The 27,274-nt window shown below is 43.5% G+C and overlaps 1 protein-coding gene across 11 annotated transcripts in view; it reads right to left on the bottom strand.

Moving 5' to 3' along the window:
* The window catches only part of CLASP1 (cytoplasmic linker associated protein 1), a 272,484-nt gene that overhangs the window by 212,641 nt on the left and 32,569 nt on the right, over nt 1–27,274 (bottom strand). For all 11 annotated transcript variants that reach the window (XM_053214873.1, XM_053214874.1, XM_053214875.1 and 8 more), the window contains exon 2: nt 23,572–24,051. In XM_053214873.1, the coding sequence (XP_053070848.1) occupies nt 23,572–23,766 (195 nt within the window). In that variant the 5' untranslated portion in view covers nt 23,767–24,051. The remainder of the gene's footprint in view (nt 1–23,571; nt 24,052–27,274) is intronic.

Below are 27,274 nucleotides of genomic sequence, written 5' to 3'. Positions count from 1 at the left end.
ATGAGCAAACGTTTCTAATAAATTTAACTTGATAAACAAGCAATGTCTTACAATGGATCGTACATGACGCCTAATGTCACATGATCACAACTGAGCCAATGGATCTTCTCCCCCGTCTCTCTCTCTCTCTCTCAAAAATAAATCAACATTAAAAAAATACAGTATATGACAAGAGTTTATTAATACTGTACTGTAGTCAACATTCATGTGAGTGTATGCAATGGCCCCCATGCTGGAAAAGGTTGAAAAGAAATGAGGTAAAAAGGAGGAGATGACTATGGTGGAAGTTAAGAAGGAAATCAAGAAGTATGAACAAGGTATGCAGGTGGCCGATTTTCCGAGATTTTGTAAGAAGTCTATGTCCTCATCTCGTCTGCAGAGGAGGAGGAAAAGGTGGAGGAATCCCTCATTACAAATGAGATTAGGGAGATGTGTAAAATGTGGCAAACAGCACAAAATTTTGTAGAAAAGCACCACCCGAATAAGGCTGTAGCAGTGCTGGCAAGGAATCTGTTTAATGACAATGCAACGTCACATTTCCGCAAAATCCTCAAAAGGAGGCAAAAGCAAGTGTCATTGGAAAGGTTTCTTGCTAAAGGTGCATGAAAAGAAAAAGATTCCATTGAGCCAAAGTGATTCCGTTAGGGATAGTGTAAGTCATCTACACAATAACCCTCCTCTCTCTTGTCTCCCTCACACCAGTCACGAAGGTTTTCAGAGGTAAGTGTAGGTTAATTCATTTTTCTTTATATTGTGTATTTCTTAATTACTTCCTATGTATTATATTACAGTATTGTAATCATTTTTATATGGATATTTTTGGGTGGTGGAACAAATCATCTGAGTTCCCATGATTTCTTATGGGGAAATCTGCTTTGATAGACAAGTGCTTTGGATTACAAGCATGTCTCCAGAACAAATTATGCTCCCAAACCAAGGTTTTACTGTACCTACCTGCATTTTGACATCGAACTTTCTAATTAAGTTCCTCTTTCCAGCTTATGTCTGAACTCAGGCAAAAGTCCCTAAGGGCAAAGCATCCCTGAAGGGAACCAAAACTATGCCTTCAAACAACAGGGATTGGCCTGACAACCCCACGTGACTGACCCCAAGACAGGCAGACTGGGCAGGTACTGGCCACCTGCATGCAGTAACAGACCTTTGGCCCACACTTTCCTTATATAAACCTGGAAGTATTTTCAGCACTTGACAGACCGTCTTGGAGACGCTAGTCTGCAGTCTTCCCGGTGCTGGCCTCTCTGAAATAAATTCCTTTCTTGTATCACCACTGCTCCCCTCTGCCTTTAGACGTTGTCTGCGACAAGTGGCCAAACCTGGTCTGTTTGGAACCCCCAGGGCCAGGTGTTCTTGCAGCCCTGCACCCAGGCTACACTACTCATTTTTCACATTGAGTAAAACAAAGTAACAAAGAACCAACAGGCTGTAGAAATGTGATAATATGCAAAGGGAAATGGCCAGGAGGAAGTTCACCGAGGTGCGGGGCATCTCTGGGTGGTAAGTTATCAGGTAAGTTATTTTCCTCACTGTTCTTTGGGAACTTCTTAGGAAGGCATTCACTCATATAATTTTAATTTCTCAGAGGGAGTGAGGAATGTTAGTTGTTAGTTTTCCAAATTTAAAACGTGTTGGAAATATGGCTCTTCTGGTAATCAAATGGCATAAGATATGGAAAGCAATGATCAAAGGATCTAATATATAACCAGACATTCAAAATATGTTAAGAGTTCTTCTTTTTAGTTTTTTTTTCATTTAAAAATCATAAGAAGGCAATTGCTTCTTAAAACAAAAAATAAAAAAATAAAATAAAACCCTCACTTTTGTGAGACTTTAGAAAACCTACCTACTTCCCTCCTTTTCCTTCATGTAATTATTTGTTGACACCTAACACACGTTTGTTTCATTTCAAAGTTTAAAACAGTTCAGTCTACACTAACACATCCCCATAATGTTACTTTTGAAACAGATCTTTTGTTAACTACACCATTATCCATATCCTTAGATTGTCTTTGCATAGTTAACATTTTAGAGGTGATGGATCATTGAATCACAGAGGGTTTTTTACTCTCATGGCAAAAGCCTGTGAAAATTCAACATTCTCTCAGAACTAGCCATCTCTGTAATTTCCTATTGAAGAGTACTGACGGGGTTGGTGGGACGTAGATGGGACTTCTTCACATATGGAATCCATTATCCTCTCTCCCTTTTGTAAAAATTAAGATACTGTAAACACGCCATGGAAATCATCCTTTTCAAGTTTCCAATTCACTAATTTCCAGTATATGCAAGATTTTGCATCTGTATCACCACTGCCTAATTCCAGAACATCTTCATCACCCCACAAAGAATGCCATTACCCATTAGCAGTCACTCCCCAAGCCCTGGGCCTCTCTCCTCGGTCCCTGACAGCCACTAATGCAATTATAACTCTTACTAAGGCTATTTTTGGTTAATGAAAGGGATAAGATTTAACACATTCCTTCTAAACCAAAAGATCTCCATTCTACGAGGCTTGCAATATATTCAGAACACGCTTCAACTCCACTCACGCCATCGTTAGGTATCAGGGAAGATAAATAAGCATTCTCCTCTTGAATTAGTGCTCCTATTATAAAACAGAAATCAAATCACCCAGATTTGGCTTACTCTGACTGCATTGCTAATCAACTCTGAACAGTTGGCCATGACATATTTCACCATCTCCTATCTCGAAATTGAGGCAAAAAAAAGAAAAAAAAAAAACCTAGCAATTACCACAAAAATGTATATAAAAAAAGCAGTAAATCATTAAGATAAGCTAAATTTATACCAATGTTTGCTCATTTAGCTGGCAAAACTTATCAAAACAACTCATGTATTAAATGCAGCAACAGATTTTCTACAGTTTTACTTCTTTTTAGAGCAACTATAAGCACATTTATGGGGAAAAGTGGGGCTGAAGCAGTTGAATATGCTCAGTGGTTTCTTGATCCTGACTACAGTATTATTTGGGCATCATGTATTTTAAATTTGAAAAGTTACTTTTGTTGCTGCCTTAATTCCAAGAGAAAAATGAAGGAATCACTCTAAGTTACAAAGGCAGTGCTTTCTGCAACAAATCCAAGTTCTGTTTATTTCTTCATGTAACAGAGAGTATTGATCTCATCCCTATAATTTCCTGACTAGTACACCTTCTCAAAAGCAGGTATAGAAGAAAAGTTTTAAATTCCTGTTTATAAAAATAATATGTGCCTCCTGTGGAAAATTTAGAAAATATGAGAACACAGAAAGAAACCCTATCCTCTATAATTTCATCATATAGATTAATACCATTAAAATTTTCATTATCTCTTTCCAGATCACTTTTTCTATACATTCGTACATAGCTCTCAGTGTATATAAATTTTGCACCTACCTTTTTTCATTTTACATTATTCCATCAGCATTTCCCCGTGTCACTGAAAACACTTTATAACCATACTTGCTGCAAAGCACACCATCTTCTGGACAAATGTGTGGAAACATTTACACGCATGTATCTTTTATTCTCCTAATGCCGGACAGTTGAGATTTTCCCAGTTTGAAAGCCACTAGTTCTAATTTCAAGTGATTTTTTTTTTTTTTAATCAACGGCCACACTTTTGTTTCATGGACACACATCACATGCACAGAGGCCTTGGTTACTGGCACCAAAGGACTTGTTTATTTTCAAGCAATTGTGATGCAGAGTCACTGCCAAAAGCCACATTCCCGTCTGAGAAAAAAATATCACCCATATCATTAGGACTTTGGAATGAACAAACAATGGGGCATAAACTCTTTAAACCATTTAGAAATGAGAGGCCATGCCCTCAATCAGTCAAAAAGCATTCTCTCCTACCCTAAACTTGCAATGAGACCCCTGCGCTGACCTCTAATACCAAGAATGGGAGGAGGGAAGATTCATTTTGTGTGCTTGTATGTCACTCTGGCAATGGCTATCTTACATAGCTGACCTTGAATTTCCACTTTAGACTCTCTTCTCAGGCAGACCAGCATCACATAAAGGTGACCTCGGAGCAAAGGATCCGCTTCAGAAAGAAGGCTGCCGCAACTCCAGGACCGCCAGCCAAGCCCTCAGGACCGCAGGGCAGGATGCAAAATAGAACCAAAGACCTACAGGGCCCATTTGCAATTACTTCCTGGGCCAATAAATATGAGCAGAAACTTGCAATTCTTTGCCTCAGTCCAAGAGCATGCTACTTTTGAAAATTAAAACGCTCCACTGAAAACTTTCAGAGACTCCAAATCAAATATTAAAACAAAACCAGCCAAAAAGGAAAATGAATTTGATCCTGACTGCCCCTCATTTAAAAAATAAGATTGCTTATTGACTTTACCTCATCTGCTGCTCGACCATATCCAGCTAGATTTCCTTCTGATGCACGGTACTATTAACTAGTGCCTAAAAATCATTTCTCTCCCTCCCCAAAAGCCCTTATTGTTTTTAGTAAGAAATCCGTGTTTTCTTTCTTGGATCTAAGGTTATCGACATTGTTCTGGCTGTGAAGAGTAGAATGCTAGTCAACCTATAGTCTTTATTGTGGGTTCTTTTTATTCACCTGTGGACACCAAGCCAGTTCCCATCCACTACGATAAGAGATGTTCTTCTAAGCACCTGCTGAATTTTTCTTTTATTCCTTCCACTGAAAATTTAAACTCACTATCCACTACTATTAGCCCAGCAGGAAATCCAAGACTTGTTTTATTTTTCCTACCATACTCCCGAAACAACATGACAATAGGGCAAAAAAGTTAAACCTACCAGCCATAGGCTGAATGGGCCTAAAAGCCTTGATGTTCTACAGACTTCCACTCAAATTCTAGTCAAAAGCTGACTATGTGCCTAAAGGGGATATTACTTCACCTTGAGGGGTCTCAGGGCTAACTAACCTCTGGGAAGCGGGGTTAAGATTTAAGAATAATGCAGAGAAAAACCTATTATTACCTCTAACTCTCAGTGGGAGAGCAGATGTCTGGTGACAATCTTTTCCACACTCTCCACCAGCATTTATTCCTTTTGGCAAAATATGAAAAGCCCACACTTCTCTAGTTCACTTTTGACTTCACTCAAGCAAAATCACCTTCCTCTTTTCTCAAGTGCCCACCAGGCTAGTATCATCCCACCCAAACCCCTTCCCATTCTTGCTACCATGCATACTCCTGCCCTTCACCGTGATCTGATTCGTGCACGTCTGAGTGCAATTTCCTCCAACACTGGAAACTCTCCACGGCCTTCCACGGCTCCCTGACACACAGTCAGTCCACAGCCTTCCACGGCTCCCTGACACACAGCCAGTCAAACTGCGTGCACACGACTTGAAACTTCTCCCTCACCGCAGCCTGGTACGGAGGCAAACACCTGAAGTCACACTGTAACCCTGTGGTTTTTCTCCGGAGGGAGGTGGATAAATGAATGACCCCACAGTGAATGTGACTCCCCCCACCCTTAAGATGATTGTTTATTTGCTTCCAAAATAGTTATACAAACAAAGAAAGAGAGAAAAGGTAGGGAAGGTAGGGCATACACCCCACAATCCATTTTAGTGTTTTGAAGGCAAAGAAGAGACCTGGGCAGTAAACTTTCCACGCTACTCCTCCTGCTTCCTCCTCCTCCTCTCCCGCCCCCCCACCCCTTCAGCCAGTGCTCCCTCTAAGATCTGTTGGAATGAAGCTGCTCTGCAACCTGACAGACTCCTCTGTGGCCTCTCTTGCTGCCACTGTCTGGTTGTTCTGGACAAGTTAAATCTGTAACAGTAACCAAAGGCAGGCAGGGGTAGTGCCGGATCAACCACAAAGAAATGAAGAAAGAGTACCCCACTGGATGCTATGAAATGATCATAAAGCTAACAAGTCTGCAGTCGTGTATAAACTCCTTCACCCTCATGATAACCCTGTGAGATCAGTATTGTCCCCATTTTGCAGGTGAAAACTGAGACCTAGAGAGGTTAAGTGACTTACCCAGCATCACACAGCTAGCGAGAGGAGCTCTAACCCAAGCAGTGTGGCCCCAGATTCCAGGCTCTTAACTTTTCCATGAAAAACTGCCTATTGTGTTACAGAGTTGGAGCCACCCCTCTGAAGAAGGGGCTGATACGTGGGAGCCCCAACATTACCAAGGGCTTCCTAAGCATCCCTGCAGCTTGGGAGCATCTGCCCACAAGTTAACAAAAAAGCAGTGGCTGGAACAGCCGGAGGTATATGAAAGCAAGCGCCAAAGTAGGATTCTAGAGCACAACTCCCCAGAGACTAAGCCCGTCAGCTCTCCTTTGTCAGTGTTCCTGTTTCCAGAAGGGCATCCCTTGCCCTAACAGGGTATACCTAGTTTGGGGGATGGCAAAAAAAAAGATCTATTTTCCCTAAAGAAAGGAATCAAAAAAAAAAAAAAAAGAGGTGGGGTGGATCAGGATCTCATTCTACAAAAATAAATCCTTCCACCAAGGTTTCTCTTCAGAGCACAGAAAAACATGAGGAGTTCCAGATGGCTTCCTGTTCTGCCACCTTCAACCTGATCGCTCCGCTTCCTCCTCTGTCAAGGGTAACAGTCTTAGGGCGCCTGGGTGGCTCAGTTGGCTAACGCATCCAACTTGGGCTCAGATCATGATCTCACAGTTTGTGGTTCAAGCCCCACATCGGGGTCTGTGCTGACAGCTCAGAACCTGGAGTCTGCTTCGGATTCTGTGTCTCCCTCTCTCTCTTTGTCCCTCCTCGGTTCGTTCGTGCTTGCGCTCACTCGCTCTCTCTCTCTCTCAAAAATAAAAAATAAAACACTTAATTTAAAAAAAAAAAAAGGATAAAAGTCTTGGGCAGAAAGTAAACAGTCATGTACCATGTACCTAATACAAATAAAGCTGACATGCATAGAGAACGAGCCCTTTCGAGGGCCCTACAGTATTTTTTTTTTTGAGGGCCCTGCAGTATTCCTAAAAAAGAAAAAATAATAATTTTAATGCTAGTTGTATATATAAAAAAAATTCCAACAATGAAAAACATAAGTAGTAAGTACACATTCGCTTATAACACTTCCCCTCCCCCTTAAAAATACTCTATTAATAGTCTGGCACATGTCATACTGGATTTTTCCTTGGAATTCTAGCATCAAAATGCCAGTGTTTTTATGGTGTAATACCATCCTTTCTGTATTTTAAAAACGTGAAGTCTGAACTTCTGATGTATTAATGTAGATACAGAGTAAAAGCATAAATGTTAAAGCAGCATACAGCTCTCTATGTAACATCAATATATACATGGTGCACATACATAAGGTTTTCTTGAACTAAAGCAGGCTTAGGAAGCATTAAGGAAAAGAAGCCCATCTTTTGTCAGCTGTCTTCAGTGTGTGTGCATGTTTCCATTGTGCCCATACCACCTGTGCTCTGGGGCCCCGTGAGTCTAAATCGTCCTCATCCATTTTACATGAAGAGCTGCAGAGTAAAGCGGCAGAGTCACAAACACAGTCCGTACGGGCGGCCCCTCGGGGCTGGGTTGGTAGCGTGCGGCACAGTTAGTCCCCAAGCGGTACTTAGTGTGAGGAACACTGGCTTTCGCCCACCTGCTCCGAACACACTGCTCCCAAAGCGGCATCATTGGGCAAGAAGGCTGATTCTGGCTAACATCAAGTCACCCAAGAGGAGGAGAGTTCTGGCCCTGAGAGAACAGATCTGGACCTGAAGGGACAAGAAGGGGGCAGGGGATCTAGTCCTGAGAACAAGGAAGTGGTCCAGATCCAGGGGAGGGCTGGAAATGAGGCCTGGAGCTTTCTCCACCTCCTCCTCTCAATACGCCCAGCGTCTACCCTTCCCACCTCCCATCCCAGTACTAACCAGGCCCGACCCTGCATAGCTTCTGAGATCAGACGAGATGGGGCGCGTTCAGGGTGGTATGGCCGTAGACTTCCCTCCTAAGTTTAAAACGACTTAGGAGCTCTAACAGAGGTAAATGCCTCAAAATGGTTCTCAGGAAAATATAAGTGATGAACAGACTTAAAGGCACAACTTCACTAGCTGTTTTAAAGTCCCATTTCCTTAGTTACTACAGGAGACCCCAAGAAAGGTTTTAAACAGGACAGGCAGGTGGTGGTAAGAGCACATGTGAAATGTTAAATGCAGCATATCGCTATGTACATCACACATAAATGATTCGGACTTCAGGTTTTTAAAATACAGAAAGAATGGCATGATACCCCTAACATCATGGGCATTTTGGCACTGTGATTCCAAAACCCACAATGACAATCACAAAGGGTAAAGTGCTCAGTTTAAAGGGGTCGGGAAAGATAGAAAAGCTCTCGCTTGAAGATAGGTCTAAAAGCTCAAATAACACAGGTCTTCGGAGAGAAAAGAAGCAAAGAGAGGTACATTCGCAGAGAGAGAATTCTGCCAGGCACTGTGGAACATGTCGCACACTCAGGTTATTCACACCTCATCTCAGGGAGCACAGCCTCAATGGCGGGGCTAATCCACACAAATGGTAAAAGGAGCTGTGATACAAACTCGGGCCTCTGATCCCAATGTCTGAGACTTCAGTAGAGCCCTGCAGCCTTTCAAGCAATCTAAAATAGAAACTTCTGGAGTGCCTGGGTGGCTCAGTCGGTTAAGCATCTGGCTCTTGATTTCAGCTCAGATCCTGATCTTGTGGTTCGTGGGATCCAGCCTCACATCAGGCTCTGCACTGACAGCAGGAAGCCTGGTTGGGATTCTCTCCCTCTCTGCCCCTCCCCTGCTCGCTCTCTCTCTCTCTCTCTCTCTCTCTCAAATAAATAAACTGTAAAATATGAATTTCTCTGACAAACTTCGTAATTCCCCCAGTGGTCACACCCAAGCCACCTGCCCTGAGCCGAGCTTCATTCCTTTAGGGCAACCTGTCCTCCTTACTCCATCCCTTGACATGAGGTTTACTGAGTGGGGGCCACCATTTTCTTACACTGCCACAACTACCTGGCCACCATGAGTGGGTCAAGGGTTTGGGGACTCAAAAATCCCAAGCTGGGGAGGGGAGGGGTGTGGTTGTAATCCAAGCTGGAGAAAGAGAGACTCTTTCTTCTGATGGTGAAGCTACAAGATGTGAACTGGACCCACAGTGGGACATGAGTGCAACACAGAAAAGAAGGCACTGGCCAGACAGAAGCAGAGACCTCCCCCACCCGAGTCACCAGTGCTGTCTCCACAGTAATCTCAATCACCACTGTGGGTGTGACTTGCCCCAATAATGCCCCTTTACAGCTTAAACTGCTTTGAACTCAAATCCTGTTCAACATAAAGTTTATCTGACTCCCTTCCCATGATCAGAAAGGTTAATATCAGTCCTTTTCTTTGCAAAGCTGTTTAAAAACAAAAAATTCCTTAGAATCATATGAAGAATCAAATAAGATCACACACCTATCCCTCGCTGCCCAACAAAACCAAAATTACCATCTACTTGGCGTTACTTAGTGTCTCCCAACACAGAACAGCTAAGATGAGCTGACATTTAGGTTACAAGAGGTGTGAAAGCACTTGGGAAAAGGAAAGGAACATTCCAAAAAATGGATTATGATGGTTCCCCCCACCCCACAACTCTCTTGGAGATAAATCAATATTGTTCTCATTCTGTATAGAAAAAAGATAACCTAATGGGAATAAAATGACAGAGAGACCTAATTTCTTTAATCCAACAAAGTGGACTTTGTCAAGGTATCAGGGTTTCCTTCTCCGAACTACAGACATTTTCTTCTCTGCTCATGTTTAAGAAGACAAAACCTTTTTCCGTCAATCTTTTAAAGGGGAAATGAGATTGGGGTGCCTGGCTGGCTCAATCAGAAGACCACACGACTCTTGATCTCGGGGTCCTGAGTGTAAGCCCCACACTGGGAGTAGAGAGTGCTTACATAAATAAAACTTTAAAAAATAAATAGAGGGGAAATGAGACTAACAAAAATAAAATGATTTGCTTCACATCCTCTCTATCAAGTGCTGCGCTAGCTACACAGAGATATCCTGCCCATGAAAACGGAAGGCTATCCAAAGAAACGGTAATACCCACGGGTGGTACTGAAGCACGCACTCTTGCACCACTGCTGGGCGCGCAATCTGGCCCACTCTGACCCAGCAATTCAGGCTGAAAGGTTTTCAGAACTGTCAACACACACGCATGCACGCACGCGCACACACACGAGCGTGAACATATGTACACTCAATGATGTTCAGTGCTTATAACAAACAAACAAAAAACAAACCTAGAAACTGCCTATGTGTGTGCAACCAACTATGGATAAAGAAATGATGGCTAACCATTCACAGAAGAGAGTAATACGTTAAAGTTATATTAACTCATAAGTGGTCTAATTTATTGATGTGAAAAAATCGTCGTGACATACACGTAACCAAAAAAAAAAGCTCACAAAGTAGCATGTGTAGACTAAATGAAAGAAACTAGACACAAAACACACACACACGCATACAGAACATGTATAGTAAGAGCAGTCTTACATAAATATTTTTTCCATCTTTTTTCTACCAATATAAAAATAAACTAGTTATGGCAATAGACTGTGACTGATCTTCAATTTTTTCATTTTAACTTTATATTCAGAAGTTTTATTAGTTGGTTCTTGTTCATATAACAGGCACATATCACTTTTACCATAAGAAAAACAAAATTATTTTTCTAAATCAGCATTTGCAAAAATACTTCAATTAGGCAGCCTCAAGAAAAGTGTTTGACAGGGGCGCCTGGGTGGCTCAGTCAGTTGAGCACCTGACTTGGGCTCAGGTCATGATCTTGCAGTCTGTGAGTTCAAGCCCCGCGTCGGGCTCTGTGCTGACAGCTCAGAGCCTGGAGCCTCCTTCAGATTCTGTGTCTCCTTCTCTCTCCCCCCACCCCTCCTCCCCCCTCTCTCTCTTTCCCTCTCTCTCACAAAAATAAACATTAGAAAAAAAAAAACTTAAAAAAAAAACTTAAAAAAAAAAAGAAAAGTGTTTGACAGAAGAGATTCATAAATATGGAGAACAAACTGAGGGTCACTGGAGGGGTTGGGGGGGGATGGGCTAAATGGGTAAAGGGCATTAAGGAATCTACTCCTGAAATCATTGTTTCACTATATGTAACTAATTTGGATGTAAATTTTAAAAAATAAAAAATTAAATTAAAAAAAAGTGTTTGAAAAAAGATGTTCCCAAGATACATATGTAAATCACAAAGCATACAAGGCTTAAGACCCTCTGCCAAAGTAAGTCAAAGACAAAAATTTTCCTAAATGTTCCTCCAAATTATTTGGTATTTTTTTCTTAAAATGTCTTCTCCAATTAAATTTCTTTAATGTTTATTTATTCTTGAGACAGAGAGCGTGAGCAGGGGAGGCGCAGAGAGAGAGGGAGACACAAAATCCAAAGCGGGCTCCAGGCTCCAAGCTGTCAGCACAGAGCCCGATGAGGGGCTCAAACTCACAAACTGCAAGATCAGACGTGAGCTGAAGTCAGACACTTAATCGACTTGAGCCACCCAGGCGCCCCAAAATGTCCTCTCTAATTAAAAAAAAAAAATGCATAGTGCAGGAAAAGAACCTTTTTCCATAAGGTTACCCACAGTCAATAAATTGCATCCTGAAGCCTGAAACCTTGAGGACTTCTCAAATTCACCCCAGTCCTTCACATACCCAAGCTAACAGCAAAACCCCCTGACCCTGTCCTCCTCTCTAATGCCCTTACTCCAGTTTGCTTCTCCCCTCTCCCCCTGGTATTAGCCCACGCCACTTTCATTACATCCCTAACTCCTAAGGCATCGTTAGCACCCAGCAGTCCTTCGATGTCTTCCACTGCCCCTGGAGTCAGTCCCAAGGTCCCACTATCTCTCCAGGCTCCTCTACCCAGGACCTTGCTCAGCCCCACTAGTGTAGGATCTCAGAACACTACCTCCATTAATGTCACCTGCAACATGCTTCCTCGTGGAGCCCACTGAGCCATCTCTCTTCCCTCACCCAAGAGTCCCAAGAGATGCCTGGCTGGTTCAGTCGGTAGAGCATGAGACCCCTGATCTCAGGATCAATATATATTAAAATACACCTTACAAATATATATTGTAATATGAATGTGTACCAATACCTATTTTTTAAACATAGAATCCTAAGGGCCATTCTTCCACAAAGCGCTTAAGGTGATTAAACAGAGATGGGGCGGATGCCAGAGATGGGTGGTTATGTGTTCGGCTCTTGGTTTCGGCCCAGATCGTGGTCTCGCAGTTCATGAGTTCAAGCCCTGAGTCAGGCTCTGCACTGACAGTGTGGAGCCTACTTGGGATTCTCGACCTCTCTCCCTCTCTCTCTGCACTGCCCCCCTCCACTCGCACTCTCTCTCTCAAAATAATTTTTTTTTAAAGGATGATTAAACAGACTCCTACCAGCCACTGAACTTGGCACGAAGCACTTCCTCCCCATTTATGACATTTTCCCCCTCAGTCCAAAGCACAAGCTGGTGGATTCTGTCCACAGGAAGTACAGCAAAATAACCTAGATCTCACTCAGTACTGTCTTCTGTTTCATGTTTTCTATGCTCTGCTTTTTCCCTCTCCTGCAAAGTGTCCTTTAATATCCTAAATCCAGGAAGACGTCTTGCTATTATCTGCCTTTCTGTATCCCGTGCACAATCGTTATGAAAACGTAGAGCCGACCATCTCTCCATTACTGCTAGCCCAAACCAAACTTCATCACATCATGTGTCTTATAGGTTCACAAATCATTAGACTACCTTAAATTCTTTATGAGTATAAATGTATCTAAATGAGACTAATTTGAAAAAGTTTTTCTTTCTTCACAGTAGTTCCTTTTGGGGATAACTATCAAAATATACGCTTAATTCCTGCTATACAAACAGACATAGGATGTATATTTCAAAAATATTTGGAGCCAACTAATAATGAAGAAGAAATGATGGAATCAGAAAGTCACCCTATGGCAGACAACACAGTAATAATTATTTTTGGCAAAATATATCAATGGATGCTAAAACTGGTAGGTGAAAGTTTGGTCAAAAACAGGGTATTTACATAGTCGCAAAGGACCTCCCCATAAGATACCTATTCATTATAAAAGACAAATCAAAAATAAAAATAGCAACTTTCGGAAGCTACCTGGCAAAGACCTCTTTCACCAGGGAAGAGAAAGACACCGTGTCTCTCCTGATATGATGCACAGAGTACACGTGCATGGTATTCGGCCCAAAAGGCACAACCTCAATCTAATCATGAGAAACATTCAAGCTCAAATCGAAGGGCTGTACAAAATAAATGTGCTCTTCCAAAGTATTAAGAGAGACAAAGGCAAGACTGATGATGAACCACCTCAGATTTAAGAAGACTATCCAGATGAGAACCAAATTCAACTGTGGTTCTGGACTGGATTGTGGACAAGAAAACTGTTCTTGCCTTTGTTACACAGGACGTTAGGAAGACAACAGGTGAGATGTGAATAAGGCTCACAGATGAGACAGATCTTCCTCTACTGATCCTACTATTGACTTAAGATAACTGTGCTAAGATGACATAAGCAAATGTCCTTGTTTTTAGGAAATACATGCAAGTGTTTAAGAGCAACAGAGCACTGTGTCTACAACTCACATTCCAACGGTCCACAAATGATGATAATATGCGTGCATACACAGACAGAAAGACAAAACAAATGTGAAGGGTTAACACTGGGATCTGGGCGGAACTACATGAAAGTTCTTTGCACTATTTTCTGAAACCTTCCGATACGTCTGAATATTTTCCAAAATAAGAGAGTATTTATTCATGGTCATGAGTCTACTAGGACCAAAGAACTGTTTAAAATATTAACCTTAAATATTTGGGTTTCTCATTAAAGTACAAAATGAGTTGCTTATCTCTCACTCAGGACCCAGTCTCCTAAAGCAATCACTGTGAACTCCGGGGTGAGTCCTTACACTCTATTCTTTACGCTCCAGTAGAAATTATTAATACTGCTGCAACATTACAAAAAAGTGGCATTGCACATGGATTCAGATGTGGGCTCTAAGTCAAACTACTCAAATTAAAATCTGCCTCTCACACTTTCTAGTTATGTGACTCTCTTCACTCTCCTAGGTGGTTTCCCCAACAACTGCAGAATAGGACTAATCACAAGACTTTTCACGTAGTACCTACGTCATAATTTGATGAGGCAGCAGATGCGAAGCATTTAACGGTTTCTGGCCCGTAACGGGCACTTAAGAAATGTTAGCTACTGGGGTGCCTGGGTGGCTCAGTCAGTTGAACGTCCACCTTCGGCTCTGGTCATGATCTCACAGTTCATGAGTTCGAGCCCCACATTGGGCTCACTGCTGTCAGCACAGAACCTGCTTCAGATCCTCTGTCCCCCCTCTCTCTGCCCCTTCCCTGTTTGCACTCTCTCTGTCTCAAAAATAAATAATTCTTATAAATAAGTGAATAAATAAATGGATAAATAAATAAATAAATAAATAAATAAATGTTAGCTATTAGTAAACATTAGCTGTCATGTACGGATTCATCCGCCTCATTTTTGGCTCCATTTTCTCACCCCAGCTGTTTCTTTTTCTTTCTGCTGTGACATTCAATTTAAGATTTCTTCTATTATACATATCCTTATTTAAATTTTAGCTTTCTAAATTAGCAAGGCAAAGTATTAGAAATAAAAATAAAAACACCCCTGCTAAACCCTCCTAAAAGGGGTCCTCAACCGGTAGGTTTTAAAGTTGTGTGTGTGTGTTTTTTTTTTTTAATGTTTATTTATTTCTTTTGAGAGAGACCAAGAAAGCCGGGCGGGGGAGGGGCAGAGAGTGAGGGAGAGAGACAGTCCCAAGCAGGGGGATTCTGACCGCACTGAGCGCAGGGCCCAATACAGGGCTCAAACCCAAGAACCACGAGACCATGACCTGCACCAGAATCAAGAACTGGGTACTTAACCAACTGAGCCGCCCAGGCGCCCCCACCAGTAGGCTGTAAACTCACCCTTGGATTTCTCCAAGAGCTGCTGCTCTGCTCTTGGTTATCAATAGTGCACAGCTCTTCACTACAAAAGATCCAAGGCCGGCAAGGACTACGGGAAGGTAGGCAACCTCAGCCCCATGAGCAAGTCCACTTTCTACATATTTCCTCTCCATAACTACATAATGTCTGCACTGTCTTCCTTTCACTGACCACATGCTACACACTAATCACTACCAGCACCTTATGTACACTGGCTCACTGAATCCACATAACGCTGTGTACATGAGGGAGGTTACCTGCTCAGAAGTCAAAGCTGCAGAGCCAGCACAGGAATCCAGACTATTCACACTCAAATCTGAATTATTTCTGACACACTCTGATGCTCTTGCATATAATATAAACACGTATTTTGAAAGAAGTGCATTAATTACATACATCAAACGTACCATTTTTACTTGACGATCCACAAAATTTTCTTGAAATAACTTTTCCTGACGTGTTTCTGCTTTTGCTTAGTACTGCTCACTATAGCTTTTCTACTTACAACACCAGAGCCATCTATCTTTTCATTTTGTTTTAATGTTTATTATTTATTTTTGAGAGAGAGACAGAGACAGAGATAGAGACAGAGACAGAGTGTGAGCAGGGGAGGGGCAGAGAAAGAGACAGACACAAAATCCAAAGAGGGTTCCAGGTTCTGAGCTGTCAGCACAGAGCCCGATGCGGGGCTCAAACTCATGAACCATGAGATCATGACCTGAGCCGAAGTTGGAAGCTTAACCGCCTGAAGCCACCCAGGCGCCCCGAGACATCTGTCTTTTTAAAACATACCCCAAGAGGATTAAGAGTACACTTATCTTGATAAGCGCTGAGTAATACACGAACTGCTGAACCACTATATTGTACACCTGAAACTAATGTAACACTATGTTAATTACACTGGAACAAAAATAATAAATGAATGAATGACTGCCAGAAGCGTGGGAGCAAAATGGGTGAAGGGGAGTAGGAGGTAAAGGTTTCCAGTAGTGGAATGAATAAATCATGGGAATAAAATGTATTCATGGGGAATATAATCCATGATCTTGTAATAGCGTTGTATGAGGAGAGTGTAGCTACACTTGTCATGAGTACAGCATAGCGTATAGAGAAGTTTAATCACCATGTTGTGCACCCGAAATTAAGATAACATTGTGCACTAACTATACCTTTTTTTTATTTTTGAGAGAGAGAGAGAGAGAGCGCAAGTGGGAGAGAAGGGCAGAGGGAGAGATCGAAAGGGAATCAAGTGGGCGCAAGGCTCAGTCCCACAACCCTGGAATCACAACCTGAGCTGAAATCAAGAGTCAGGTGCCAACAAACGAGTCACCCAGGCTCCCCTAAGAAGATTTGTTTAATAAATGTTTCATAAAACGTAAATGCTGGAAGGAAGGAAGGAAGGAAGGAAGGAAGGAAGGAAGGAAGGAAGGAAGGAAGGAGAGAAGGGAGGGAGGCCGCCCCAAGAAATGCAGATCTTACAACCAATGAACAACACTTGCAGGGACAAACTCTGGGAGAAATGAACAGCCTCTGAACGGAGGCATGGCTTAATGGCAGCACCCAGCAGACTGCCAGAAAAAGAAACAGAAGTCACTTCATCTGAATCCAATAATCTTTTCTGGCTCTCCCCTCAAGGACACACAGGGGGAAGTAAAAACCTCAATGAAAGCCAAGGTTGTAGCAACAGAGGCCAGGGAAACGAGAGGAATCTCCCTTATCTGTCAACACCTTCCTTCCCTCACGCCTATCAAGGGCACCTGATCCAGGGCAGAGGTAAAGAAGCTTAAGGCAAGACTAAATCTTCCATGGTCTACAGAGATGGTGCTGCCCAGAGAGGTGGAACAAGAAAGGAAGTGAGGCTTCTCTGAACGCTAGAAACACGTTCCTTTCTTTTAGGGGCGCCTGAGTGGCTCAGTCGGTTCAGCGTCTGACTCCATTCTGGCTCAGGCCATGATCTCACAGGTCATGCTGAGTGCGGAGCCTCCATGGGATTCTCTCCCTCCCTCTCTCTCTGCCCCTCCCCAACTGTGCTTTCTCTCTCTCAAAATAATTTTTTTTTAATTATAAAAAAAGAAAGAAAACAGATTATTTTTGATTCTTCATAGCCCTGTGTAATTCTACCTCACCATCATGGGCTCTGCAACTAAGCAAACCCTAACATTTTTCTTCTCCGCCCTACAGCATTTATAGACACTCCTATGATAGACACTCCTAAGATATCCTAATGATATCTTATCCTACACTGTCCATTGTCCTCTCACCTGCCTTACCCCTGGTCCCCAGTTAGACCATAAAGACCATTAGGGCAGAGACAAAAGAAGCCCTAGGTTAACAGAGAACCTAAAATTTCAAATACAAAGCAGTCTGGCATGCTCTTGAGACAAGAGTGCACTGGGATGAAGTCCGCATGTCCCAAACTTAGAGCAAGACTGCCCAGGCACCGGTAGCACGGTCAGGGTGCAGACGGAGCCCGATGGTCCCCACCGGACACCCAGCCCCCACCGCAGTATCTGGCACATCATAAGTGCTTAATTAACTTCCGCTGTTGCATAAGCACCTGGGGTCAAGTCCCAAAAACCTTGGTTACTAGCTCTGTCACCTTGAACAAGTGATCTGACTTCCTTGAGCATCAGTCTCCTCATCTGGAGAATGTAATCAACAGTATCTATCTCATATGGTAACTAGAAGGTAAAAATGAATACATATTTAACACAATTTCTGGTACACAGTAAATGTCCCATAATCACAGGTTATCATTATTAGTCTACAGTAATATATACAGGTGCACAAATCACTTATCCAAAACTCTGGCTGCCAGGGGTGCTCTGGAATACAAAATTTTTCAGGTTTTACACGGGTAAGGTAATACAGCTACACATACAAGACAGGAAATATATATAGAATGTATAAGGTGGGGAGAGAATACATATACATATATTAAACAGTACGTAGGGCAGCCCACAATCAAACATGAGTATTTCTGCTGTGAAACATGCCCTGAGCAGGTGAATCAAGACTGCACGTAGTTTCAGGTCAGTTGACTTTGGGTCAAACAACAAATGAAAATCACTACGTTTGGGGCTTCAGGGATTTGGGAACTGTGGAGAAAGGACTGTGGGACTGTACTCACAAAAAGCATGTGGTCCCCACCAAGCCCACTAAACGTGCAGGTGCCCGCAAATGTAAGGTGTGTGGGGCTGCCCGGCTGAATGGAAGGTGTCAGCACCGGGGAGGGGTGCACAGCATCGTGCTCCCTCATTCCCCCCAGCTGCCGGAGCCCAGGCAGCCTCTCTGGGTCAGATCGCTCTTTCCTTTCATCCCTTCTCACCTACACAAGAGAGAAGGGGAAGGAAAACTCAACAGTGGCTGGAGGTTCGGGCAAAAATCTACTCTGCCATCTTCCTCGTTCTTCAAGTTTTACTAAAGGAAGAGACCAGATCAAGGAGGGCGACCATATTCAAAGTTTGGGGATTTATTTTTAATGTCTGAGTAATCTAGAAAACAAACAAGAGTCTCTCCTCTCCTTCTGTGCCTTCCACAGTCACTGTGACAACAAAGAACACTTAGTAAATGCTTCCAGGTTGAACAGCACCCCACAGTGTAGCCCTGGTGTTCTGGATGTATGAGGGCCTTATTCGGATAACCAATTCCTCAATCCCCAGGATGACTTCTATTACCAAAGAAAGTCTGAGGCCAACTCACAAAAAAATGATCAGTGATAGGCTAACAGAATGCAAACTGATCATAACAGGAGACTGAGTGAGAGAAGGCTACAAAGGGCAAGTTTTCTCAAAATTCAGATACAGCGCTTCAAAAACAAACCTGTAAGAATGCTCTCCCCATTCCAAAAATCACATGCAAATCATAAACCTTACTCTTCCCTCAGATGAATCATGAATGGTTCCCACCAGTAAAGAAAAAGCATTTAGGGGCGCCTGGGTGGCGCAGTCGGTTAAGCATCCGACTTCAGCCAGGTCACGATCTCGCAGTCCGTGAGTTCAAGCCCCGCGTCAGGCTCTGGGCTGATGGCTTGGAGCCTGGAGCCTGTTTCCGATTCTGTGTCTCCCTCTCTCTCTGTCCCTCCCCCGTTCATGCTCTGTCTCTCTCTGTCCCAAAAAAATAAATTAAAACGTTGAAAAAAAATTTTTTTTAAAAAAGAAAAAGCATTTATACATAGTAGGGGGCTTGATGTTTTAGTTTGGAGGCTGGCAAATTATGGTCCATGGGCCAAACTGGCCCTCCATCAGTTTCTGTAAATTAAGTTTTATCAGAACACAGCCATATCCATTCATCTGCGTGTTGCCTGTGGCTGCTCTCACACTATATGGACCCAAACTATTTACATATTTGTGAGAAGACCATTTGGCCCACAGAGCCTTAAGTATTTACTACATGTCCTTTAAGAAAATTTGCTTACTGTGTTCTTATGAGAGGGGCAGAGGCTAGGAAATCAGGGAGACCTACAGTGAAGCCCCAGTTCCATAATCGCTAGTAGAAATTATACCTCAAAATTCTGGGTGACCTCAGTTACTTCATGTACAAAATCAGAGTACCACCATCTACCTTGCATGGGTGCTGCGAAGATTAAATAGGTAACATCCCAGACATACAGTAACTGAGCAATAAATAGCAGCTATTAAACTGCAATTAATGCCAAATACAAATTTGCTTACCACTTTAAGAAATAATCAAATGTCGGGGAGCCTAGGTGGCTCAGTCGGTTAAGCGTCCGACTTCAGCTCAGGTCATGATCTCATGCTCCATGAGTTTGAGCCCCACGTCTGGCTCTGTGCTGACAGCTCAGAGCCTGGAGCCTGCTTCAGATTCTGTGGTCTCCCCCTCTCTCTGCCCCTCCCCTGCTCATGCTCTGTCTCAAAAATAAATGAAAACATTAAAAAAAATTTATTTTTTTTTTAAAAAAGGAAAGAAAGAATCAAATGTAAAATGATTCAAGCACCAGCCAACTATTTTTTTAAGTGAGACACTGTGCTGACATTCAACTACATTCTCTGTTAAGGAACAATAATACCCGGGGCGCCTGGGTGGCTCAGTCAGTTGGGCGTCCGACTTCAGTTCAGGGCATGATCTCAAGTGTCATGAGTTCGAGCCCCAAGTTGGGCTTTGGGCTGACAGCTTGGAGCCCGGATCCGATTCTGTGTCTCCCTCTCTCTCTGCCCCTCCCCCACTCACACTCTGTATCTCTCTCTCTCTCTCTCAAGAATAAACAAACATTAAAAAAAAATTTCTTTTAAGAAATAACAATACTCAAGTACTACTGTTTTAAAAGACTAAAATTGTTTCCCTTTTCTCCTATCCTTTTAGTCCTTAACTTAAAAAAAAAAAATTCAAGAAGCCAAGCTGCAAAATTTTAACATAAAGTGAATCCTTTCAATCCATAATATATAAAACATGTCAAGGGACACCTGGATGGCTCAGTCAGTTAAGGGTCCAATCACAGCTCAGGTCATGATCTCACGATCTGTGGGTTCGAGCCTCATGTCAGGCTCTATGCTACTGGCTTAGAGCCTGGGACCTGATTCAGATTCTGTGTCTCCCTCTCTCTCTGCCCCTCCCCGGCTCATGCTATCTCTCTCTCTCTCTCTCTCTCTCTCTCTCTCTCTCTCTCTCTTAAAAATAAATAAACGTTAAATTTTTTTTTTAAAAAACATATCAAATAAAACTGAAAATGCACATCAGGCTCTGAGAAATCCTGATCTATAATTTTAAAAGGGTGGGGGAGAGGTCTAAAAGGTAAGTTTCCAGATTTTGGTAAAGCCCCCAGGAGTACTTGCAGAACAGTCTAAGCTCCCAGGTTCACTCAAGAAACCAGTATTCATTGAGCACCTACTGTGTTCCAAGCTCTGGGCACCAGGTGTGCAAAGGGCAGTGTCATCACACTCAGTTTATAAAGAAAGGGGATGCTCACTACCATGTAACATTAGAACCATATGACATGGCCAAGACCACAAAGCCATCAGTATGAAGTCATATAAGGTATTAGAGCTTGGAGTCCCAATTACCTAGTCAAACACCTGCACTGAAGAGACAGGTAAAGTGATTTGTCCATGATTACATGCAAGTCAGTAGCAAATGTCATCTCGCTGACTTCTTCCCACCAAGCTGTCTTCCTTAAAAATTCCTTTGTGAAAGGTCAAGTCTTAATCTTTCATGCTTTTGTGACCCGGAAGACGCTATTCTGAAAAAACTACCCAACCTTCAAGCACCTTGGATTCCTCCAGGCAGTGTTACCATGTTCTTCTGGCTTCCCACCCAGTCTGGTGGGTCTCCCACTTGTACTGTACTGCTCCCAATCTACTGTACTGTAAAACCCTTTGCTTGTTGATCAGTGCCAGACTATGAGCTCCTCGGAGGCAGGATCCAGTCTTGACACCGACTGCTAACGTCTGAGTGCTTGTTATGGGGCAGGAGCGGGACAACTTTATACACTCCTTCATTTAGTGCTTATAATAATTCCGTTATCCCAACACCGTAGATGAGGGAACCGGAGCCCGAGAGGTTAAGAGCTCACACAGTACAGCAGACCCTGTGGGCTACTTATTTAATAGCCATATTACCTCAGTCCCATCCCCAACTTCCTCCTTCAATCCATAATATATATAAAACCTGAGTTTTGTACACCAACAGCAGTCTGCTATTGCACAGTCAGTATAGTGCGGTTGGAGCCAATCTATGTTTCACTGTCTGCCTTTATGGAACTGAACACTTAGGGAGTGCTTGTTCACTCACCGACCCAGTACTTGTTGAGCAGGAGTCTGACAGGGCTCAAATATCCCCCCTCCTTCACATGGCCACATGCTTCACTCCAAGGAGGCCGGACTCTTTTTTTTTTTTTTTTTTTTAATTTTTTTTTTTCAACATTTATTTATTTTGGGGACAGAGAGAGACAGAGCATGAACGGGGGAGGGGCAGAGAGAGAGGGAGACACAGAATCGGAAGCAGGCTCCAGGCTCTGAGCCATCAGCCCAGAGCCCGACGCGGGGCTCGAACTCACGGACCGCGAGATCGTGACCTGGCTGAAGTCGGACGCCCAACCGACTGAGCCACCCAGGCGCCCCTGAGGCCGGACTCTTAAGATCAGGAGGTCAAGCATGATGGTAGACAATAATCATGGACACCCATCCACTTTCCAGTGATGCTGGGGTGGGCAGGCAAAGCCATTCTGGCCAATTTGATGTATAAGAGTCTGCTGGGGAGCTTCTGAGAGAGACACAAGCGGACACTCTCCTTCCCTGGACATTGCTTTAGCTACTGCAGGCTTCTTAAATTCTTACAGAAAATCACCCGACGTCCATACAGTGGCTTTAAGCCAATGAGTCAGACTTCAGTTACTCTCACCCAAAAGCATCATAATGTGCATACAAAGCAGCGGAACTGTGATCCAAACACAGATAAGGTGTCTCTAGACTAGACCCTCCACACCTCTCCTGTAACACTCCCACCATCCAGCACCAAGGCTGAGCACATAAGCAGCACGTGTAACTTCAGCTAAATGAATAAATAGGTGAATGAAACAGAAGTTAAGCTCACCTTTCAGAGACAGGATAACTTTTATGTGCAGTTGTAAGTAAAATATTAGGGTCGTAGGTCCCTTAATGAGTGTAAAGCCTACTGACTCTTAGAGGAGACCAAGGTTTAATGCATTTGGAAAACAAGAGTCTGTAAACACCAGTTTCCAGGTCCAAACCAATCTCAGAAAACCGGGTCAATGAAAAAGGCACAAGAGATTCTGTTTCTCACGGGTTCCCTTCACAATGTTTATAGCACTTATTAGGAGTCATGCCGACGCCCCAGTCTTCCACCCCAATCTTGACCCAAAGGGTCAAACTGAAAGAGAGAGGAAGGGGGAGGGGACAGGTAGAGAGAATGACATCTCTTCAGTGCTTCAAGTCCCATCTTTATTCATGAAAGCTCAGTCCTTGAATGGGTAAAACGGTCATTTGGGTCTTCGGACCCCTGCCTCCACCCACTACCCACCAAAGGCACATGCCCACCTTGATCTTTAGAAGCTGAAGGATCGCCTCCAGGCCATTGCATACAGGTTGCAGAAGAGTCCTTGGCAACCCATACTATTTTTGGCCAAGTACCTAGGCCAACTTCAGCACAGTGACCTGAAGGTAAAATGCTCCACGTACTATAGCCAATTCTATTCCCCACAGGAAACCAGTGAATACATTTGCTTTTCCTGAAGGGCCACTCACCAACATCTCATGACCCATTCACTGCAAGATACAGCATTCGCTTTAACTTCAAGGCTGCAAATGCCTGTAAACTCTCCAACACAAGAGCCTCTCTTTACGTGTTCACTTGGCCTTCTCTCGAAGTGCTAAAGCATAAGGATTCTTTCAATCTCCAACAAGAATCAGAGTAAACTCTACTTGCTTCAGAATGAAATGTCCAAAAGCCACAACCAGAGTGTCCTACTGGAGGCCAAAGAATCCTGCTCATCTCTCCCAGAGGAATCCTTTCTCCTAAGGACCAATTCGGACCCACCAAGGCAGCCCGGCCACCTATACAAGTGCCTCCCGGAGCGCGACTTACCTTGTAATTGCTAGAGTTCACCCAAGAGGTAGCGAGCCCATCCACAAGTTTATCTAACATGGTCTGGTCATGCTCAAGGTCAGCAGACTTCTGTTTGTCTGAGAAATAGTCTATAAGTTCTTGGCCAACCTGCAGTCGTTTCCCCACATCCTTCTGCAACACCTGTGCCAGGCAGGACTCCATGCGAGGCTCCATGGTGGAATTCAAATCCAGATCCAGCAGAAGCTAGAGGGCAGTCAGGGTGACACCCTCCCAGTAAACGTACCCGGGAGGTTGCCTCTTTGTTCGCTGAGGGTTACTAAGAGCCTGTGTTTCAAAGATGCAATCCGGGGAATGGCAACAATGCACCATGTGTGTCTGAAGAGCAGCTGGTAGGATATTAAAAGTCCAATTTAAATAACTAGCAGGAGATAAAGGAGTGAGTGGCAGAGCGAGGTTCTACTCTTGGGTCTGAAATTCTTCATAATTCAGCAGTCCATTCTGAAAAGTAAAAGAGAGCGACAAATCAGCACAGATAACGTAACATTCAAATGTTTTGAAACATTAAACCACAGACAAAGCAATTCGCGCTGCAGAATCATTTACAATCACAAGTGGAGTGAGAAGCATGAACGTTTGGCAACCATATCAGAATAACATCATTATTATTTTTATCAGGAAGAACACGGAAACACAAAGCAAAGAGCCAATGAGCTACACAGTTGGTAGGTTGACGTTTTTCACAATTTTCCAGCTTGTAAATACGCCAGTCAGGAAAGCAGTCTTCTGCTTCAGCTAGCATATTTATTCGTGGCTTCAATTTTGCTCCCCACCAAAAACGTAACCCCACTCTGCGTGTGAATCACTGCAGGTACCGTAGCTTACTCTTACTGCCTTACTCTGAGTTTTCTAAAAAACCCACTGCCAGAAATGGGGTGGGCGCCATAGAAAGACCACTGACCAAAGTGGCTGGCCTGGTAATGGGAACCAAAGACAGCATCTCCATCAAACTTCTTGCTCAGGAGCTTTACAACAGGGTGAGCAGTCATCCCTGCCTCGTCATCCTCCCTCCAAGAAAGAAAAGGGAGTGATGGGGGTAGGGGGACAGGGAGAGGAGAAGAGGGAACAGGCTCACATTCTGATCACTTACAGACAGTATCCTCAGCTGACAACAGTACCATTTGGACCTGGTGTTTGTTATAAAATCAGGAGATCTCAAAATCATGTTTGAGGGCAAAACACACGATTCGAGAAAAGTTACACTAACACTGTTTTCATCAGACTGAACAAGTTGAACAGTGAATCTATAGCTGCTGCAGCAACTGTACACATTTATTTCTTATGCAATTTCTCCTTGCCTTCCAACCTAACAAGAGCCACAGAAAACCTGTCTTCCAGATGCAGCACCTCCCTGACGCTGCAGGAACGAGAACTGTTCCACACATCAGCAGTAAGTCCCAGCTCTCAGGGGTTCTAGCAGGTAAATATGGACTTATAAATCAAGTAAAATTAAAATTCTGCAAAGAATAATTCTTCCAGTCTGAGCACAGAGATTCTTTCCCTTTCTGACATCACCTCATCCGTCCCTACCCTCGGTATAAAAAGCACAATGCGATGGGGCGCCTGCCTGAGTGGCTCAGTCGGTTAAGTGTCCGACTTCAGCTCAAGTCATGTTCTCATGGCTCGTGGGTTCAAGCCCCACGTTGGGCTCTGTGCTGACAGCTCGGAGCCTGGACCCTGCTTCGGATTCTGTGTCTCCCTCTCACTCTGCCCCTCCCCTGCTCATGCTCTGTCTCTCTCAAGAATAAACAAACATTTAAAAAACAAAAACAAAAAAACAGCACAATGCACTTTCTGAGTTCTAGAATCAGAGACTTCTGACACCAGCAGTAATCATTCAAGTCGAGTCATTCAATGAGGAAGACCCTCCTTCAAAGTCCCAGACACATGACTGATTACCCATCTTCTATATGAATGGTGCTGGGGGCAGGACGGCCCTTGAGAAGACCCTGCTTCACACGGCGGAGGAGACAGCTGCTCTCCATCACTTCCACACCGTGGAACTGGTCCCTCCTTCATAAGAAGGACCTTCAAATACATAAAAGCGTCTATTACCCTTTATTCCAATTTTTAAGCCAAACAAAATAACCACAGCTCCTTAATCAGCTATGTTGAGCTTTATAAAGGAGGCATCAGTGATACAGGAAAACTGGACAAACAGAACCTTTTCTTTTCTCTGTCCAATATCAGCCCAAGAAGCAAATCAAACAAGATTGGGCTTGTGGTGGATTAAAAATGGCCACAAATTCTTTGCTTCTCTTCCCTCATCAAGGTGGGGCCTAAGTCCTCTCCCACAGTGACTCTGGGGTTGGCCCTGTGACTTGCTTTGGCCGGTGGGGAACCAGCCGCTGCAAAAGGAAGCAGAGATTTGAGAGGCAAGTGCTGCCGCCCACCCTTAGAATGCTGCCCAGGGCCCGCCATGCTGGGAGGAAGCTCCTGGAACCCGAGAGGCCATGTGGAAGGCAAGCAGCATGCTCCAGCCAACGGTCAGAAGCAGCCACCAGACATGGGAGTGAGTCCGTCAGGGACCGCTTAGCCATTTCAGTCATCATCTGACTGCAGCTACACAAGTCTGAGGAGACAAGCAAAAAACCACCCAGCCAAACCACAGATTCTAAGAGGTAACATCTCGTTGTTGCTGTAAGCCACAGGTCTGCAGTGGTTTGTTACACACCCGCAGATATCAGATGCACTCTGCCCTCCCCCAAACATCTATCTTTCCTTCTCAGTGAAAACAATCTCCTATCCTTTACTCCTCCGAGGGCCTAAAATCAACGGACACTAACCAATAATGATAATGATCACACAACTTTGAAGCCTCTACTTGAGGTGTCAAGTTCAATGCCAGATGATGTATATGGACTGCCTTTAATTCTCCAACCAACTGTAAAAAGTAGGTATTAGCATTCCTATTTTACAGATGAAGAAACTGAGGAAAAGTACAGGTAAGTAAATTTCTAAGGCCACATGGCCACTTAGTTTCCTCTCCCCACCTTCAAACCCTTGTGATTACAAGTGTGGCCTAGTTCTGTTCTCACTCAGGGAAAGGAGGTCAGACATCATGCTCAGCTAGGAAGTAACAGGCAAAAGAATGCGGTCTCCATTGCTGGGAGAGGAATGATTCTGTTCATTTCAGCCTCTCTATAATTTTTAAAATACGTATTATGTATAAAAAGCTCCCCTTCCCTAAGAATTGTATAGGATTTCCAACAAATAAAAGTATATGCTTCTTGAGGGTAATTATGCAATAAAGGCTTAAGATACTCAAAAGTAGGTCACAAACTCCTATGTACAAAACCCACAGAATGAAAGACACTGTTAGTCCCTAAGTGTTAAGCAGATTGGGTCCTCTCTACTCTTTTTCTCCTTAACTTAAAAAAGGGGGGGGGGGGCGCCTGGGTGGCTCAGTCGGTTGAGTGTCCAACTTCGGCTCAGGTCATGATCTCTCGGTCTGTGAGTTCGAGCCCCGCATCGGGCTCTGTGCTGACAGCTCAGAGCCTGGAGCCTGCTTCGGATTCTGTGTCTCCCTCTCTCTCTGCCCCTCCCCTGCTCATGCTCTGTTTCTCTGTCAAAAGTAAATAAACATTAAAAAAATTAAAAAAAAAAAAAAGTAACTGATACTCTCGAGCATTTTCTCCATCTCTGCTTTCAGAAGCATTCAGGG

Source organism: Acinonyx jubatus, chromosome C1, assembly GCF_027475565.1.
Source record: "Acinonyx jubatus isolate Ajub_Pintada_27869175 chromosome C1, VMU_Ajub_asm_v1.0, whole genome shotgun sequence".
NCBI classification, from domain to species: domain Eukaryota; kingdom Metazoa; phylum Chordata; class Mammalia; order Carnivora; family Felidae; genus Acinonyx; species Acinonyx jubatus.
Note: the sequence above shows the minus strand (reverse complement) of the source record. Positions and strands in the feature narration are given on the sequence as shown.